General features: G+C 41.5%; 1 protein-coding gene across 2 annotated transcripts in view; it reads left to right on the top strand.

Moving 5' to 3' along the window:
* Positions 1 to 19,980, top strand: part of sardh (sarcosine dehydrogenase) — an 85,243-nt gene that overhangs the window by 43,936 nt on the left and 21,327 nt on the right. For both annotated transcript variants that reach the window (XM_074690967.1, XM_074690968.1), the window contains exons 13-17: positions 3,954 to 4,037; positions 4,275 to 4,388; positions 4,788 to 4,926; positions 10,117 to 10,230; positions 14,733 to 14,880. In XM_074690967.1, the coding sequence (XP_074547068.1) occupies positions 3,954 to 4,037; positions 4,275 to 4,388; positions 4,788 to 4,926; positions 10,117 to 10,230; positions 14,733 to 14,880 (599 nt within the window). The remainder of the gene's footprint in view (positions 1 to 3,953; positions 4,038 to 4,274; positions 4,389 to 4,787; positions 4,927 to 10,116; positions 10,231 to 14,732; positions 14,881 to 19,980) is intronic.

Here is a 19,980-nt window from a genome sequence, read left to right as displayed (position 1 = left end):
TATCCAAATTCTATTGACCATGTCTCATTTTTCTATCAAAGATTTTTCTATTGTGATAAATTTCTTTATTGTTTTATCCCAGGCCTATATCCTGGTATAATCACCTTGGGTGCCTTTAGCAAAGAAATATTAAAAACAAATGGAAAAGTACAGGGCCATATTCAGCCCCAGACTTCTGGACTCAAACTCTTGCAGATTTATCTCCTCATCATGAATGTCAAAGCATGGAAGATTCCCATGGTGCCAGTCGGTTTTGTTGTGTTTTAACATCAACTGTATGATACCCTGTTAGGTTAGTTTTTTATTCGTTAATGTGAACTATTGTCAGTAAAAAACCTTCAAGTGTGCTCACATATCGGCCCTGCACAAGTTGGGTTTCTCCAGGTGTACAATTCTGGATCAAAGTCTCTGTCTGAAGAACAGAACCACCTTTCGTGTCTTTGCATCCAGTATTAAAATCGTGTGGGATAGATTGATTTGTTTGCAAATATATCCACTGTCTCTGATGGCCTCTCATTTCTTTCCCCTCTGTCTCTGTCTCTGTCTCTTATGAGCATTCACGCTTCACGTCTCCTCCGCTCAAATCCAGAGGCAGATATCTTCTTCAGGCAGAGCAGGCAGTAGTTAGCGGGGTAACTTATCCCCAGCAGCTACATTTATTAATGCTCTTCCTTGCCAACATGACTATAAATGATACACTTAGCATTGCTGGCCCGGTCTTGAATGTCTTTCAGCTTCCTTTCTCTGCTCAGCCTGACACAGGCTCTTAATGGGCCTCAGCACCATGTTTTATGCAGTAATGACCCACTTAGCCCTGCTTTCCTGTTCCAGACTTCATTTACCTTTAACTGTTGCACTTTCCACACCCACTCATGCATGCAAGCATTCTTTCTAGACCGCTTACTGTCACACAAACTTCATTAACTGTGTGGTTGATACATTTCGTGGGTTATGCTTGCGGTTTTCTTAAAGATGGTGTCATTTAGCTTCTCTGACACTGCTCAGACACACTCCGTCTCAAAGACCTCTGACAGTGAGAAAAAGAGGAGGACGGTAACTTTTGTGTTCTTTGTTTTGTTGCTAGTACAGTATGTAGTATATAGCATATGCATTCGAAATGTATAAACTGATAGATGTTACATCCTAAAGAGTAACAGAGTGATCTCTGTGTTTTATCATATCATCTTTGGCAGACCTCATGCTCCGTTGTACATTGTGCACCACACAGAGCTCGGTCTGCATAACACAAGATCAGACTCAATGATTATCAACTTCTTTTCAATCTAATTATACAACTTTATGCTAGCAGCCACTATGCAAAGCCTTAAAACGACACAAAAAGTAGATGTCAGGTAAACTGACTCATAGCTCAAAGGAAAGTGAGCACAGACCCTGCGAGGCTGGGTTGGTTGAACCCTTGGATGCAAGCCCATTAGACCCCTGCTAATCACTTGTAGAGGGCCATCACCTAGCAACTAGCCTCCCTACTGTCAGAGAGCCTCAGATAAATGTTAGGCTGGCAGAGGGAAGAGGAGAAAGCAGTGAAAGAGTCTAATTATTATCACTTAAAGAAGCGTCTTTTCACAACACCAGCTCGTGTTACTAATCACCACTGCATGTTTTAATGCTAAAAGGTGCTTAAAGAGGTTGAATCTCCATCCACGCTGTCCCCTGTGTAATTTATGAGACTGTGTCCTTTGAGGAGATTATTTCAGAGCATAACCAGGCAGTCTCTGACACTGCTGCTCACACATTTTCTCCACCTCGGTAGCGGGGATGGTAAATATAGCTTGGTGTGGGAAGTTTTGGCAAGAGACAGCTAGCTGCCTGCTAGAGGGAGAGGGTAGCAGAACATACCTACCAACTGTGGGCGACTTTCAGTTTTAACAAGGAAGATGGAGAGCGCTGAAATGCCTTATTTTAGCTGTGGTCAAGAGATGATAATTATAAAGCAGGGTTTATTTCAGCAAAAAGATGATTCATTAGCAGCTTCTCTGATCTTACTTTTTTCCATTTTTGATATTTAATGTACGTAAGCAATTTTCCACCAACATCTTTAAAGGTTTTGGAGCTTGTTCTGCTGCCTCCAAGTGGCCGAAGAAGGTACTTGGATTTCCAGACACAGTGCACAGGTTTAATTTGTCATTCTAATTCATGCCTTTACTATTATTGTGTCTGACAATCTGAGAACATCAGCCATGCATGTTCCCTGGTGTCAAGCCACTTCCATGCACCCACTCCGTAACTACAACTGCCATCAGCTTTCATTTTGTGCAGTTCTTTTGTTTTAGCCGTTTTTTTCAGCTGCATGAAAACCTGCAAATAGGTGGACTTGTTCACAGTTAGTAGAATGCATGTGGGGTCTTAGTGTTTTTGCACGTTACTACTGCAGGTCCTCCTGTGTACAAAGAACTCTGTGTGTACTTCTGCAAATTCAATCGTCTGAATATCCAAATAAGTTCTGTTTAGGACTAGGACCTGGGGCCTGTACTACAAAGCTGGATTAGAGAGATAACTTCCTGGTTTCCGCTCTACAAATGTGGATCTCTTTTTATCCAGACACGTTGCCCCGGTAACTGATGCTGAACGCCAAACCTGGTCTGGAGCAGGTTAAGTTCCAGGATAAGAGCTCAGGGGGTGTGACAGACCGCCCGCTGACCATTTCTCAGGCGGGCATGAAAGACCGCTCAGTCACCAATTTGCTCAGCCGGAGTGAAGTCCTCCAGTGCGGGACCACCCCCTGTCTTTATGGCCCAACATTTTTTCTTATGGGCAGTGAACAAACAATATCTTACTGATCATCATAACTGAGACATTGTCAGGAAAAAGTAGAAATGTGTGCAAATGGAATCTTTCATTCTGACCACTTTGAAGGATGTTTTTATATTTATTTTTATTTGCTCCCATGTCCTTTTTTCCCCACTGCTATTGCATCTGCAATACAAATTGCCTATAATGAGCATTTTCCTTGGGATTTGTAGGAAAGTGGACTCTTTCTAATTATGAGGTGGGATATGATGCTGATCACATGTCCACTGACTGACAACATGAATGAATGAGGACCTGGCTGCCCGTGTCGTCACATGATGAGATAGGTCTTTTAATATCAGCATTTTGGAAATTAACGCATTCACAGAGTCGGAGATTTTTGCCAGCAATCCCTCCGGCTACTCGCGGCTGCAGTCGTGTTGCTCCTGGCCTGGATAATACCGCGGTACTTCTCGTATTTTTGAAGGATTATTTGCTGCTTCTCCGCCTTAAAGTAGGCTGCTCTCTTCTCCATTGTGGAAAATGCTCCGGGGTCAGATGTCTCGATGTTAAAATGACCAGTCCCCAACACCTCAGGAGGTCTCATCAGTGACATCTGGCATCCCTCTGCTCCTAGCCCTGAGTGTTTGGTGCAGTGTGGTGGTGGACAGGGGAAACCAGTTCACTGGGTTGTAAGTGGTCCCCACCTCATCCCAGGCTTTGAGGAGTGGGGGTCTGAGGTTTAAGGGTGGGAGCGCATATCCCTGCTGTGTGTTCTGTCCTGGGGGCTGTTTCAGGCCTGTGGTGTTATTTCAGAGCCAAGCAAGTGTCTCCTCTTCACCCAGAGCCACCAACTAACCTGTTCAGCAGCACCCGGTAAGGCTTTGGTAGCTTGGTGTTGGACTTGGTCATGAATTCCCAAGTCCAGCACGGTAGCTGACCTTCCCACAAAGCCTCTGCAGCCAACTTCCACAGGGCAAACCTGTGTTTTCCAACCCAGTGGTTATCTCTGCAGGGAAGCAGAGCCTTTGGTTCAGATCTGCCACCAACCTCCAGTCTCATGCCCCTCCCAACAAACTTGGCAACTTGTGTTTGTGTCTCTGTGTTATCATCTCAGAGTTAACACCAAATTGTGACCCCTCTTTGTGTGTGCTAGTCCCTTTTCATTTTCCAACCCCTTGTTTAGGTGTGATTGTCTGTTCCAGGTGCTGACAGAGCAGGGCTGTGTGTTCCAGGAGAGACACGGCTGGGAAAGACCTGGCTGGTTCAACAAAGCTTCACCTGCTCCTGTGAGACATGCACACATTACCTTTATACATTTATACATAGTCATGTAGTTTAAGCCACTTAATCACAAGCATCCATGTACTCACAAAAGGCACAGTGGAAAGTTGCAGATTGTCTAATTTTATTGCAATGGACCGCAGTAATGCAGTGCTCTGATAATTACTAATCGTCTCTCTCTACTTTGAAACAATGGTGTTCAAGTGTTTTTTTGTTCTTTTGTTGTCTTTATTATCACAAAGGTTAAAGACTATGATTACTATGGAGCGTATGACATCAAGAGGAACACAAACTACAAATACAATGAACTGCTGGGCAAAGAGTACACCTTCGACTTCCCTCCACATCACGACGTGGTAAGATGCTAAGCAATGAAGGTCAGAATTTGCTTTGTTTGGTTGAAAAATGTGACAAAGTTTTTTGTTTTGTTAAAAAAAAAAAAAAAAACAACTTCTGGTCTTAAAGTCAGAATGTGTCCTCATGGGAAACTTTAGAGCAGTTGGAGGGAACGGTCAGTGAGGTTAAGGGAGTCAAAAGTCAAAACGATGCAGGTAAAGCCAACCTAAAAATGGAAACTTCTCTATTAGCTCTCCTTTAAATTCCACACTTGTTTTAAGAGTTTCCTGTTCTCCTGGCACCAAATACACACAGTCATCTCGTCGTGTCTGGCAGCAAACGGCACACACTTTGGTAAAATTTCTTAATTCCTGATTTGTGATCATTGGACCGTTTGATTTTGCTCTTTTAAAATGCAGATTAAGAGCGAGTGTCTCTCATGTAGACACGGCGTGGCCGTGTTCGACATGTCCTACTTTGGAAAGTTCTATCTCACTGGACCAGATGCCAAGAAGGCGGCTGATTGGCTGTTTACCGCTGATGTCAACAAGAAGCCAGGTCAGTGGGTTGCAACAGCAACACACACACACACACACACACACATGCAGGCTCAGGCACAGACAGATGGGAGGAAAGATTGACAGGATGAAGAGGTTAGAAACATGGATGGGGAGACTGAGCAGGATGCCAGACAGTGTCCCCTCTTCTTCTAAATCTCTTCTAAATGTTCATCTTATTTCTCGCTCAGCTTCTGAGTCAGATTTTTGTCATCTTATCTGCAAACTAACATCTGTGCCTGCTCTCTGCAGTGACAGGTGTGTGCAGATGTCCAGAGAAGCTGAGTGCTTGTCCTTTTCTTCACTTATCTCTATTTCCTATCTGCATTTAGTGCTGAACGGGATGCATGGCAAATGTGTTGAAAGGATGATTCTTTGAGAAATGTAGAGATGTTATCTAAATGTTCTGGCTGATGTGAAGGATCTAAAAAAGTCAAAGCTTGGAGATGACGCTGTCTTCACCAGGGACAGTGAGTGAACCGGGCTGAAAGTAAGGACGAGTGAAACTCAAACAAATCTGAAACCTTATGAAAAGAAGTCCACAGAGGGCTTCAAGACAACATCTACACAAGCTGAGCTGAACTGAACTGAACTGAGCTTGAAGCCAGTTGTGGTGCTAAACCTTAAATAATGTTGTATTTTACCATAGACTGTACAATTTTTACATACAATTGTACGGTTTTGAGGCCATAATACCCTGTCACAGGCTCTGGGATTGTGCAGCCAGAGTCTGTGCATTAGGGCCTAGGAGGGACTGAGAGAGAATCTGAGTGGAGCTGGATCACAAAACAACATATTCTTTTATTTTGAAAGTCTAATCTCTTCTTGGCTCTCCCTCCTGATGTATTTTACTGTTCCCGTAAAAAACTATGCAAAAACATCAGCTGTCAGTCATCATTAAATGTGACCAAGAACTAATGAAAACAGTATTTTTCCGAAAAAAGGCAGCCCAATAATATCTTCATATCACTACAGCATGTGGATGTGAGAAACATTTCCACGAGGTGTATTCAGTTTTTAAAGTTTGACCACAGCTCATCTGGAATGACTGGGGAGATAGTTTTTTGACCTATACTGCAGCCAGCCACCAGGGGGAGCAGTTTTTCTGGCAACCTTACATCGAGCCAAGTGAGATGACGTCCTATTTTTTTGCAGTCTATGTATTTCAGCAAACTTGAGGTGTGTCATTTGAAGACATTTCTTTTCAAACTCACAGCTCCCTTTCATTTTTAGTAATATCAACAGGCAATAAGTGTTTGGGCAGATATCAAGGTCAGAAATCCCACATCTCAGTATGAAATGCTGCACATGGCAGGAGACCATTACAGTCTCCACAAGTTACACATCACTCTGTTTTGACAACAGGTGAGATGTGTAGATGAAGACTGTCAGTGACTCATAAATGTTAGACAAAAAAATGCCCCCTGTAACTTTAGCTTTTGAAGCCAAGCTTATCATTTGAGAGATTTTTTTCTTTATCATCAAAATCATCCACCCTTTTTTTTGGAAAATCATTACTAATTTTTAAGAAGTTTTAATAAAAAGAATTTCTGTTATTCATTTTTAAAACAAGGCTTTTCCACATTGAAAAAATATGCATATTTACTAAAAACTTTACTAAGAAAGTTGCTAAAGCCTCCTAGACTGTCATTTTTCATTTTCTTTTTGGTTTAAAGTTATTTTTATGGGCTTTTATGCCTTTGATTGGAAAACAGTGGATGGAGCAGGAAACAAGGAGAGAGTGGGGAGTGACATGCAAAAAAGAGGCCACAGACTGGATCCAGACCTAGGCTAAATGCACGAGGGGGAACCTCATGTGTTATATCTGATTAAAAAAATAGTGCTGTCAGGCAAATAAAAAAAATATCTAATTAATTACAGGATTTGTAATTAATTAATCTAATTAATCTAATTAATTGCATTTTAATCTCATATCTGCTTGAGGTCCCAAAATAAAGAATTTGAATTCCAGGACATTAAAATTACATTAAAAGACATTAAAAAACATTTAAAAATAAGGTGAGAATATATACAACACATTTTTAGGTACCCTGAGGCATAAGGAACAAATGAAAAAGTTTTATGGTTCAGTCTTTACAAAATCTACACAGTCCTGCGCTTAAGATAAGCTGATTTGATTTTTGGGACGGTTTTTGCTTCTGTCACATTTTTACTCAATGTGGACTCAATTTTTTACTGCAATATGAACTTCTATACTTCCATGAGGTCAGGAGAACCAGGGCTTAAGGCTAAAAACTGTGGGGAACTATGTAGAAAACACTTAATTCAAGTCTTGGATCAAAGAAGAGTGAAGTATTTTCAGTTTTACATGCTCTGAACACACAAACTGTTGCTCATTGGTGCAGAGCAGCCCCAAGCTGAAACATGACACCAGGAAGATGGAAGCAAATTTTCAAAGAATTCTTTAGATTTAAATACAGGACATTTATCAATTCTTCAGGGCTTGTATAAAGCAGTAAAGAGTGTAGAATTATCTGTTTTTTTACAGAATTGAGCTAGAGCAAACGGTTGATTTTCTGCAGATTTTCAAACAGGACGTGTGAATAAACAAGATGTGGACGGCAGTCTCACAAAAATCACTCGGAAATTTGAGAATCTGACAAGAACACCACTTTTTTACAGCTTTTGAATACGACAAACGGTTTGTAAATGCCAGACATTTGAAAATAAGTGCGTCTTTGAACCCCCTGCGCGTCTGGGATCCACATTAATCAACGTTAGTTTTTATAATGCGTTAATTTGCCGTGTAATTGATTAATCTAATTAACGCGTTAAAATGACAGCCCTATAAAAAATATGTCTGTCAGCCTTGGTAGGCTGATAACACTCTACTCTCCTGGATGGTATGCAGACAGATGCTCTACCCCCTCCCATCCCCCACCTTTCTCCTGTGAATCTGTCTCTGGATCAGAACTCTTTGAGGTCGTCTTCACGGCCACCATCAGATGGCAGACATTGTTGAGTCTGGATTCCATGGGCTTACACATACACACATATGAAGTCACATGGCACACACACAGCCTTGGACTCAGCGCCTTCTGTGGAGTTAAGCCGCAGAGGGCTGATGCCCACATGTCCGAGTAAGGCTGCATGGGCGCCCCTCCATGACTAAGCAGTGACATTTGTGCAAGTCTTCAAGTTTTTGTCTGTTGTCATGTGCTTATATGCTGAGGTGTTTTTTTCTTGATCTTAAACTACGCCCCCTGTTGGGGAATAGTGTGGAATTTACGTTTTTTTCCTCTCTTCTCCCAATGTTGTTATTTCATATCTGTTGCAAAGGGGCGCTGGGCAGGTGGCGGCTCCTATGTTAATTCCACTCCTGTTTGTTTTTCTATATCTATTGTTTTTTTATATGTCTTCAGAGGGGTGTAACTGAAATGAGATTGCCCCTCTGGGATCAATAAAGTATTCTGATTCTGATTCTATAAACCCTAGAGATGGTTGTGGGTTAAAATCCCAGTAGATCGGCGGTTTCTGGAATACTCAGACCAGCCCGTCTGGCATCAACAACCATACCACGTTCAAAGTCCCTTAAATCACTTTTCTTCCCCATTCTGATGCTCGGTTTGAACTGCAGTAGATCGTCCTGACCATGTCTACATGCCATGCACTGAGTTGCTGCCATGTGATTGGCTGATCAGAAATTTGCGTTAACGAGCAGTTGGACAGGTGTACCTAATAAAGTGGTCGGTGAGTGTATATCGTAGGAAACTAAAATATTGCGATATCATTTTTTCCTGGTATCATGCAGCTCTTGATTAGAGGCACATTTGGAAGAATATCAGGAATACTGAATGTCTGACAGCCCACCACGGACATTTTCAACCTGTCGTCTGGTTAACAACAACAAACAAACGTCTTCATCGTTCTTAGCATCAGTGAATCATCACAGCTGTCTTCATGATGGAGAAATCAGTCTTTGGCTAATTCACGCTGAGGAAATCAAAACTGGTTCACATCACATTATCTTTCCTTAACATAACAGTAAAAAAAAAAAAAAAAAAAAAAAAACTATTGTATGAATTGAGCATGGACCAGGGATCATCCAGGAATCATAGTTGAAATAGAAAACATCATCCTCTTTAATGAAGTGTAGCTCATACCAGATGTGTTTAAAGAAATGTGAACACACACATATTCTACAGTGATGGCATATAATATTCATTAATTTCACAGCCTGTCTCACCCCAGACAGTGCAGGAGACTGTATTTTTTCTCCAGCTTTTAATCTGTCACACAGCATGAAGCAGGTCCACCTGCGTGCAACAAGTGAAAGCCCTGTTTCATTTTCTGCTCATTTGATTGATGTTTCATGCTCCTTCAATTTATTTCCCTCCAATTATCTCTGACAACCAGATCTCACCCACCTACGAATGTAGCTTTGAAGAACTTGGCTTTATTTTGACGTGGTGGATGATATTCCATCCAGCTTCAGTTTCACCGCTCAATCTGTCTCTCTTTCAAACATCCGTCGTCAACATCGTGAGCAGCAGTGACAGCGGTCAAACCTGCTGTGGCCAACACATTAACACGTCCTCATCTCGAGCATCAGTGACATAATGAGACTACAGCGTCAGTCGCTCAGTTACGTCAACGCTGATTGGTTGACAGCTATGTAGGATGTCAGACTCTCTGGCCTTGTGGAGAATTGTCCTGTCCCTTTTTGTTTCTGGTGATTTTCAGAAGGAAATGATTTTGTTGATGTTCACTAAAAAAAATCATTTTTGTTAAGTGGTGATCTCAGCAGTCATTATTCTTTGAGGGGAGTTCATTTTTCAGTTGTTTCCGTGGTAACTGATTTGCTAAAAGGCAAGGTTGTCCGAGGAGTGTGGTCCCTGAAGGAGTGTTGAAAGAGGTGTAAGTATACTAGACCTAATTAAAAAATCAGCTTTTACAAGTGGGCCAGGAACACACACACACACACACACACATACACACACACACACACACACACACACACACACACACACACACACACACACACACACGCACACGCACATACACATACACACACACACACACACACAGCTCATTTACAAATAATCCCTTAATAGGTGCTTGACCTCAGATTTGTGTTCTTCATTTTCTCTTTGTTTTATCAGGCTTCATGTTCAAAGATGTCACGAGAGTGAATTATTAACATGTTTACTCATTTGTGTTTGTGTTTCAGGTGCCACTGTGTACACCTGCATGCTGAATAAGAGAGGAGGGGCGGAGGCTGACCTGACAGTGAGCAGATTGGAGCCTGGAGCTGCCAACTTACCCCTGGCACCAGAGTCCAATGGTAAAAAAAAAAATAAAACAGGCAGAGTGAATGTGTTTGTGTGTGTGCATGTGTGTGGATATAAACTAACAATGCTTGGCGTTCATACTGGCTATGTGCAGATATTTAAACTTCTATGTATTCATTTGTTGTGGAAGTCCCTGAATCTATTTGTAAACTAATGAAAATGGTGTGTTCTAGAAACAGCTTGAGCTCCTCACATGATCCACATTAGACTTGCTGAAACAATATTACAACTGGCTCATGACACATTGGAGGGGTGGGCCTCAAACAGAAAGGTCTACCCATAGCCTCACCCTGGTCATCAGAGGGCTGGCCAATAAGAGCGAAAGGGGCTTGTGTAGTAGGGAACCTTAAAGTGGCAGCATCTAAAACAGATAGTGCGTCCCAAATCGCATACTTCCATACTCAAATACTCAAAATTTTGAGTATAGTGCGTCGAAATGAAAAACAGTATGCATAGTATGCGAAAAATGAGTATGCAAAAGTACCAGGATGATGTACTCAAATCGTCCCGGATTTTGAGTATGCAGCTGTGGACACTTAACACACTCATTTCCTCCTCTGGCAGCAATGTATAAATGTAAGTTATTGATATTGTTTTTTACATGTGTTGTTTCCACCAAGCACCATCAGCTGTTGACGTTGTGTATGTGGTGTAACTTGTTTTTGTTTGTTTTGTTCCGCGAATGATAGGCTATGCCAGTGTTTCTCAAATCCGGTCCTGGGGACCCCCTGCCCTGCATGTTTTAGATGTTACCCCACTCCAGCACACCTGATTCAAATGAATGGCTCGTTATCAGGCTCGAGCAGAGCTTGATGACGAGCTGGTCACAATTAAATGTAGAAGAACAGTTCGACATCATGTCGTCATTCCCGGTAAGTACGGCGCTGGGCAGTATGCGATTTGAGACAGCACTACACCCTCAAAATTTGCGCACTAAGCCAGTGAGTATGTAGTATGCTTAGTACACTAAATTTGAAAATTTTGAGTACACAGTATGGAAGTATGTGATTTGGGACACACTAAGAGAGTTTCAAACAGAGGCTAAAATCAGGGTTTCCTAAAACACCGGGTTGAGAGGGAACTTTTTGAGCTTTGAATTATGTAAGGCTGTTACTGTGATAGCAGTGGGACAGAATACAGATTGAAAAAGTGAAATAACCCTTTTTTTAAGATCTTACTTGAAGAGCATGTTTTTGCACTTGTCTACACGTCAGTTGTATAAAACAAATTCCTGAGAAAAAGCATGACGCCACAATGTGCTGGGTTCAAGATAGTAGGACCTTATTTTTGCCCCACAACAGTTACAACAGCATACAAGAAAGTGTGTGGTTACAAAAATATTACAACAACAAAATTATAAAACACAATAATGAAGTTAGTTTGAATAAAAAAATTTGTATATATTGTGCACATAGAGGTGGGAAGTCTTCTGAGAGGGCTGTAACATGTTGTCATTAGAGATGACAGCTTGGGCATCATTCTCCTGTCAGTCTCCCCCCCTACAGGGTCCAGAGGCTAGCCCAGGACTGAGCTGGACTTCTTTACCTGTCTGTCCTTTGTCCCGTCCAACCACAACACGTGAAATCCTTCAAATGTGGCGTTTCATGTCCAGTGTTAGCTCTGTTAGCCATGTCTGTGAATACCTCGATGCTACTCTCCCCACTGGAATTCCCTCTGGTGCTGGGTTAATACTATTACTACTACTATTACTACTACTATTACTACTACTAATAATAATAATAATAAAAATAAAATAATGATAATCATACATGTTTATAGGTGCCTTTCTTGACTCTCAGGGTCACTTTACAGTTAATTAAAACACAATTAAAAAGACAATCACAATAGAAATAAATAAAACCAACACACAAATAGGGGTGACATCAAGTTAAAATGAATCAGTGAGACTGGAAAATGCAGCTTGGAACAGATGGGTTTTGAGTTCAGGCCACCAGCTCATCCATTTTGCAGGAGACAGATCTTACATTCCCCATAACAATAGAAGGACAGGCTGATGTCATCTCCTCTAAGCTCACACGGCAGTGACAGCATGTCAACCTCGCCTCTCTCTTCAGATTGTGTGGAACATCCGGTCCAGCATCGACATGCTACAGGCTGCTAATAGCTGATCTTGTATGTGAACAATGCAAGCATGATTACATACAGGTTTAGGGATGGGTACCGAATTAGGTACTTTTAAAGGTACCGACCGAATTCTGTCAAAAGTACTGGGTACCGATTCATGTAAAATTAAAAGGTACCATGTTTAGGTTCCTAAATGCATCTTTGTGATTGTGAGGGAGTGAAAGAGTAGGTGATTTTCCATGCTGGACATGAACACAGCATTGCAAGGTTACATATTGAGGAATAAAAACGTTAAATTTAAAAAAATATATTTCATTATTAAACAAATTGATAATTGATATTTTTTACCACATGAACACCTAAAAAGTACCAAAAATTGGTACTGTTGAGTACCGGTACTGATTGCCAGGTACCGTCCATTGGTACCGTATCATTTCAAATGTGAAAGGTACCCATTCCTATTCAGGATCCACAGACACACAGGATATCAAAATAGTAAAAACACCACTGCAAATGTGACCAGTTTGGTGTCCATGACAAATGAGCCAAAAATGTAACGACAGACTCTGAATACAAAGAAGACTTACATAGTAACAAATAAATAAAATGTAAGAAGTAAAGGACAAGGAAGAAGGAGCTGCTGTAACAAGCAGCCACTGAAGCAGCACTAAGCAAAAATCAAGAAAAGAAACATTCAACTTTGATATTCAAAGTTAATAAGATAATAAGACAGAATGAATAAGATGAACATTTATGCAGCAATCAGCTGGACATCAGGCTCAGAGTTGAGACTAACCTTCATCAGGACCCCATGAATAATACCCAGCACCGCTTGCAGCCATCTAAAACAGTCCCAAAGTGGACAACCTATTAAAGTTAAATTATCTCATGGCTAAATTTGATGACTCAGAAAGCAGTGACTGAGGACTCCTTCGTTTGACTCAAGGTGGTGTGTGGATGAGTGCTTCTCAGTGCACACTGAACCCACAGTTGGAGCTTAGCAGTGCCATGTCACATGTATTATAAACAGGATCAGAATTAAATAGCAGAGGGAAAAAAAACAATTGAAATAGTGTTCCAGTCACCAAACAAGTTTTCAGGCTTTATAAGCAAAATCACAAACTTGTCACCCTCTTTTTTTCTCCTTCGTCTTTGAAGGGGCTCTGTACTGCTGTCTGATTTTTATTAAAAGTATTAGTGTTATCATTTCTATTCAGCCATTCAACCACTCAAAGTGTCCAGGGTCTGTTAATCCATCTTTTTAATATTCATTTGTAAAAGACAAGTCTGGAGCTAAAACAAATTTTCAACAAATGCTGGTGCGTGACCCTAAACAATTAATCATTTTACTCAGTCTTGCTTGAAGATGCCAAGAAGGAAAAAAAAGTCCTCGTCTTCAGCTGAAAGCAGAAAAATAACAAATGAAAGACAGGATCAGGGGTGAGTGTAAACACAGTGTCTGCAGTCCTAGTCCAGATGGTGCTGCGGGGGCCAAGCGTGGGGTCACTGTAGCAGATCAGACGATAAAAAACGTTAACTGTAAAAAACACCATCTGAGGTGGCTAAGGGGCAGTTTAACACAGTTTAACACCTCAGTCTGTAAAAGTTCTGGTGCTGGATTTATTGTGCAATAGAATTTTGGACTCCAGCCTCAGTGAAACTGAACCTGTTCAGCTTATATGGATGTTTGAATTTGTCAAAGCATTACTGTAATAAGACAACAGACGATTCATAAAGTTATGAGATAAAAGTCACAATATTTTAAAATTTCATTCATGTTATCCTGTGACAGTATGAAGTTTTAATATTAGGAGAATGAAGTTATAAATGAAAACAGCTCATAACATCACAAATTTAATCTTGTAATACCTCAACTACACCATGAAGACCCTCTCTGCTCTGTTGCATGTTGTCCTGCTGTAAGTTCAGTCCAACAAGCTGTATGACTGACAGACAGCTGGAGTCACAGACCCAGGAGTTCCTGTGATTCCCACTCTATTGATAAGTCTTTCTCCGGTCATGTTGGGCTGTAAAGCCTCAAACTATGAAATTAATTACCTGTCTTAATTCAAGAGCATTTTTAGTTGATTTGAGAGCAGTATATTATTGATTTCATGCTCAGAGTTGGTGATATTGTCTCTCAAAACTCTGCTCTTGCCCTCTCCATCTGGTTTAGACTGAGGGAAATCTACCAGTAGAAATTCATCCAGCAGATGGACAAAAAAATGTCATTTGCAGTTATTCAGAAGGATCGAAAACAGAGCTACACAAAGAGAGTTAAAGAAGCTTGGACTACAACAACAGCCTAATGGCTGCTTTCGTAGAAAATGATTCATGACATTCAAAAGTCGGTCCTTCTTTTTGTCTTTGAATCACTCTTCATCTCTTCCTCTTCACACCTCCTCTCCAGGTGATGCATACTACTTAGCCATTGGAGGTGGTGTAGCCGAGCACAACTGGAACCACATCAGAACTGTTCTCCAGGATGAGGGCTTCAACTGCCAGCTGACCGACCACTCCGAGGACATGGGGATGATCAGCATCCAGGGACCCAAGAGGTATGGAGAGAGCAAAAGGGGAGGGGCTTAAAATGAAAGATAAGGAATATTTACCAGGTGAGGAGAGGACAAACAGGAGGGGAGGGAGAGAAGACAGCGTCTGCTGGGTCTGAAGCAGAGTAATGTTACACATCCTTGAAACAAGAGATGGGGAATCAGAGTGAATCGATGAAAAATGGAGCACGATAAGAGCCTGTTCTTAGCTAAAGCTTTAAGAGGTGAATGAGAGTAGGAACAGAGGTGGGTCATCAGAGGGGATCAAGAACCATTGTGCAGTTTTACATAAGGGTTACAGGTCTAAGAGTTTAAAAGCTCGAAGTATGAAAGGATCTGACCATTAAAGACTCATTTGGTCTAAGTAGCTGGATTTCGTGGGCTCATCAATTGGCCTTTCAGTGAAATGTATTCAGCCATGGAGGGGGTGACTGTTCTTTATTTTTGGCTGGATCCATACATAGACTTTCACATCTCCTCACCACTTTTACATTTGTGAGAGTGAAATGTTCCTAAATCTATTTCTGAGAACTGCTCTAACATTTTTAAAAGGTGCTTATTGTCCTTCCCGCTGTCTGTCCTGAGGTTTTTCCTGCTTGTCTCCAGCAGAAAACTATCACTTCTCCATTTAGTAGTTGGGTCCCTAACAAACTAACTGAGGTGCTTTACCATTGGGTGGCCCTTCATTCCTGGTCCTGACATAATTTTATGAAGACTCTCACTTCAGTGCTGCTTAATTATGTATCTGACAAATGGGATCAACACCTGTAGCCTATTAATGTAGAAAAATCAATCCCTCCATTCATGATTCTTTAACTGAGACTACCTGTACGATGCTGTTAAGGACGTTTAACAGGTGTTTGCAGCAGCACAGACTCTGAGAGGCAGCGTTTATTATCCTTGAATCAGCTATAGATGAACCCAGGGACTCACTGGAGGCCACCAAGCAGGCATCACAGCACCTGCATGTCTGAAGGCTGTCAGCTTTTGGTAAAACTAAACAGTTTTTAACTTGACTTTTCTTTTGAAAACCATTTCACTTATCTCAACATACAAGCTTTTAATTCATGACAGGTAAATAGCTAATGCTGCAGAAAAAACTAATTGCTGAAACTTACAGGGAGTTTTAGATACTTTTTCTACAAGACATAAATACACCACTTGCATCTGAGAAAGAGAAATACAAGAACGAGTCCGTACACCAGAAGATGAGCAGACACACTGGTTTAACATGACCTGTCACAGCTGCTGTGCAAAAGTTGTAGGTCCTTCAAGATGTGTGTGGTGAAATGTTGGAGTTCATAAACGGCTTTAAGAGTTATTCATCGAGGTACTGGGGCATTGCTGCAACGCTTGTTCCTCAAAGCAGATTTCATATTACTCATTTTATTATTGAGGTTTTCTACTGTGCGCTCGGAAACACCACATGCATTTACTACCTGCATTTGTTCACTAATTTTTTTCTTTTTCTTTGTTTACCTGATTGACTCACTGATTACAGCTGTTTTTGTATCCTTGTTATAAAATCTCAATTTCTTCCTTTGAAAAATGTTTTTCTTGATCTTCTCTCAGTCACACCGTTACTGTTACCACTTGCCAGGTTTATCACTGTTAATGAGTGGTAGACATGGTAGGTATGCACAGACTTTGTATACAGGCACAGGGCCCTTATGCACGTTAAGTCATTAACCAAACTGGACCATTAGTCCTAACGTTCTGTTATGGAATGGACTATTTGGTTGCAGTGTTAGCCGCATGCAGGACTGCAAATAACCGTCCAGTTAAAAAATTACATCATGAAAGAGACGCAGGTGCAGATTATGTCATAGTTAAGGGGGAAACTCCTGGAAAACACTATTAAACTAATCCAACTGCGCGTGTCTGCTTTGAAAAGCAACCCCTGCAGCAATGCCCCAGTACCTCGATGAATAACTCCTAGTGAATCAAACTTGTAAAAGTGACAGCAGCGAGCCTCGCCAGTTTGAGACTTTGTCTCCTTAATGTCATCTATTCACTGAAAAAATGTGTCTCTTAAATCTAAATTAGCTGTATAGCTCAACACCACCTTTCCAAAGGATTGTCCACTGTCTTTATATATTTCGTCTCCATTGTTAATGCAACACGCAATGTCTGCTTTTAAACAGCTGAACATGTAATCCTGACGTTAGCACCTGTAACGGTGGGGTATAGCTCCATTAAACTTAACGCTCTTTTGGACCGTTAACCTGGCTCATGCATCCCACTATCCATTTTTTTTTCACTATTAGTACAAACCTTCGGTTTTCCCTGCTAATGGTTTGTTATGCATATGGGCCGTGGTCATTAAGAAGCATCGGTATAAGTTAGGGTAACCATATTCTGAAAACCTGTAAAGAGGACCCCCCTCTGGGAGACACTGCAAAAATATCTAAAGGTACTCATATACCACACAGTAGCTCTATAAACCATACATTATTTAAAACAGTTGCGGTAAATTGAGAAAGATGGATAAAAAAAAATGAGGGGTTGATTAACAGATGGATGGTGATCCAAACTGGGAAACTGATTCTTGCAAACACACTTTAAAGGGGCTTTGAGGATTGTCTGGAAAAGCTGATGTTTTTCTGGGAAGATTCAGTTTCCCATGAGCACTAGCGCTCACTGTCGCGAGGATGTGACATACCAAGGTGTGCATTTGTTTTGACTAGCAAAAGAAAAAGGATGTCAGAGCAGAAGAAGCTTAACAGGAGAGAAATAGCGCATCCCTCTGGAGCTTGTTCCACTGGTCGTACATTTCGCCAATATTCAGTTTTTGTTGGCACCTGTATTGCTTATAATTCTTCCTTGCTTCAGCCTTTTCCTCGAGACTTTCTCGTTTTCTTCCCTTCACTGTGGAGGGTAACAGTAACAGCTTCTTGGTTTTGGTCTTCTCTGGCTCCGTGACGCTTCAGTGGCTGAGCAGCTAGCTGATGTGAGAGGGGTAGTGGGGAAGGACGAGGCGGGACCATGGGCGGGACGGTGCAGAGCAGGGGAGACAGGGGATTGGAAGGACTCATGCACAAACCCGAAATAAGGGGAACGGCGGTTCGGATTAGTCAGTTATTATGCCATTTTGCAGCTGATGCACTGAATCCATTTTTTTACGTTCTTTTTGGTCTTTTTTTATTGCATAGATTGGACCATCGGGCCATAACAGCCCCATAAAGGGTGTTGTTAATAGTTACCAAACTTCCAAATCATAGACCATAGCTTTAACTTGAGAGGGAAAAACGATGAAGCTCTAGGTGTCTCAAAAACTCTTAAGCAGGTTTTTGAGGTAGGTTTGATGAAATTCTTCTGATTAGTGGGGATTTAGAAATGCAGATTTTAGATCCTTTAATGAGGACAAGCAGGGATTAATGTGAGACAGCTGACAGAGGTATAGCTGTCTGTCCTCACATCCTCCTGTTGTTCATGTCTGAAGTTGCTGATGATTTCCTCTATCTGTCTGATAATGTTAGAGCTTTTAGCTCTTTCTCTCTTTTTCTTCCTCTCAGCGTGAGGACTGTACAGGTGAGAGTAGTGTTGCATGTGTGGATTTGGGATAAAGTCCAACGTGTGGCTTTCTTTATCCAGCCCACAGCTTCTCTGTGTTCTTGTCTCAAAGCAGAAGCCAGGCCACCTTTACCTCTCCTGCTCCGGCTCTCTGAACTCCTAATCCATCTTTTCCTCTGCTCTCCCCTTCCTCACTGCTCTGTCTTTGTTCTCTCTTCTTACCAGCTGCAGGGTGAGGCCACTCTGTGTGGGCTCTGTCAGGTTGTTTTTAAGCCTCCTGGAGACTTTTTTAATCTTTTGCTCTCTTAAGTTTTTCAGCTCTCTTCTGTAGATCTCCAGATTTGTCTCCTGTGTCTTCCTTTATTTTCCAAATCTGCCTGATTTACGTCAAATCAGGCATCAGTGCGTCACGAGCAGCAGAAATCCTCCCTTTGTCTGTGTTTATTATGGGTACACATGCACATAACAGGATGTTGATTGAGCTTCATTGAGTTTCCTGGAGCACACTCAGCGCCTGCGTTTGTGTCTGTGTATGTTTGGTGTATGGCATCAACAGGATTGGCATCTGCACTTCCCTCCTGTAGACGATTCTCTTCTCCTCCTTGCTGTTTCTGCCACAAATGAGGAATTACAGCAGATCGACCCTGTAATGCTTCGCTTTTGTTTTCCTCCCTGAGGAAATTGATCTTTTTAAATCTCAAGGAGAGAGACGATTACAGCGGTTATGGAAATGCCTCTAAACTTACTCCCTCTGTCTCACTCCTGTTCTCCTGAGGGGGTGGGAGCCTGTAAACTCACACACACACACTAAGGATGAAGCTGCTGCTCTGTCATTTGCTTTGTAATTATAAAACTTATTTATAATATATGGAATTACATGAGGTTGTGTGAGAAAGCTCTATGTGTGTACGAGTGTGTGCATCTTCTGAGACACAGCTGAGAGCTGCAGTTAAGTGCCTGGTCCAAGGAACAAATTGGTGGTTGCAAGACTACCACAGCACACATGGACACACTCTACACACACATAAACAGAGCCATTCAGTGATTAAACACAGCTAATTGGCTTTGCTCTGGGCCTCTTGAGCTCAATGAGCATGGCATGCTCACAGTAAGACATAAGTTTGAGCCTAAAGATATTATCTGTGCATCATCACACAGCTGCAGGCAGGACCTATGCATTTATGCAACACATATTGTATTCACATAAAACCCAAGCAGCGTATTCTTACACATCGCTGCATCACTCTGTGACCGCTTGGAGTGCTCATTAGAAGAAAATGACGCCCCCATGCCTGCACACTAAGGTAACATGAACCCTTCCCCAAATATCTCCATCCCTGGCTTCCTGCCACACTGTAGCAGAAATATCCCAGCAAAGGCCTCTACCTGCCCACTCACACACGTACGAGCAGCAAAGAAAGCTAAACTTAGTCGCTTTTTCTTTCTGATGACTCATCTTTATGTAATATTATTTTTTTAGTCTGTGTGAGTGTGTGTTTGTGGGCAAGCTGGATCATGTCTTGAGCAAATAAAACTGATTCTTGCTGTGATTTTTTTGTAAATATTCCAGGTGATAAAATAATGACCTAATTG

This window comes from Halichoeres trimaculatus, unplaced genomic scaffold (genome assembly GCF_033239565.1).
Source record: "Halichoeres trimaculatus isolate MK-OKI-2021-1 unplaced genomic scaffold, fHalTri1.1 fHalTri1_scaffold_16, whole genome shotgun sequence".
In the NCBI taxonomy this organism is placed as follows: Eukaryota; Metazoa; Chordata; class Actinopteri; order Labriformes; family Labridae; genus Halichoeres; species Halichoeres trimaculatus.
Note: the sequence above shows the minus strand (reverse complement) of the source record. Positions and strands in the feature narration are given on the sequence as shown.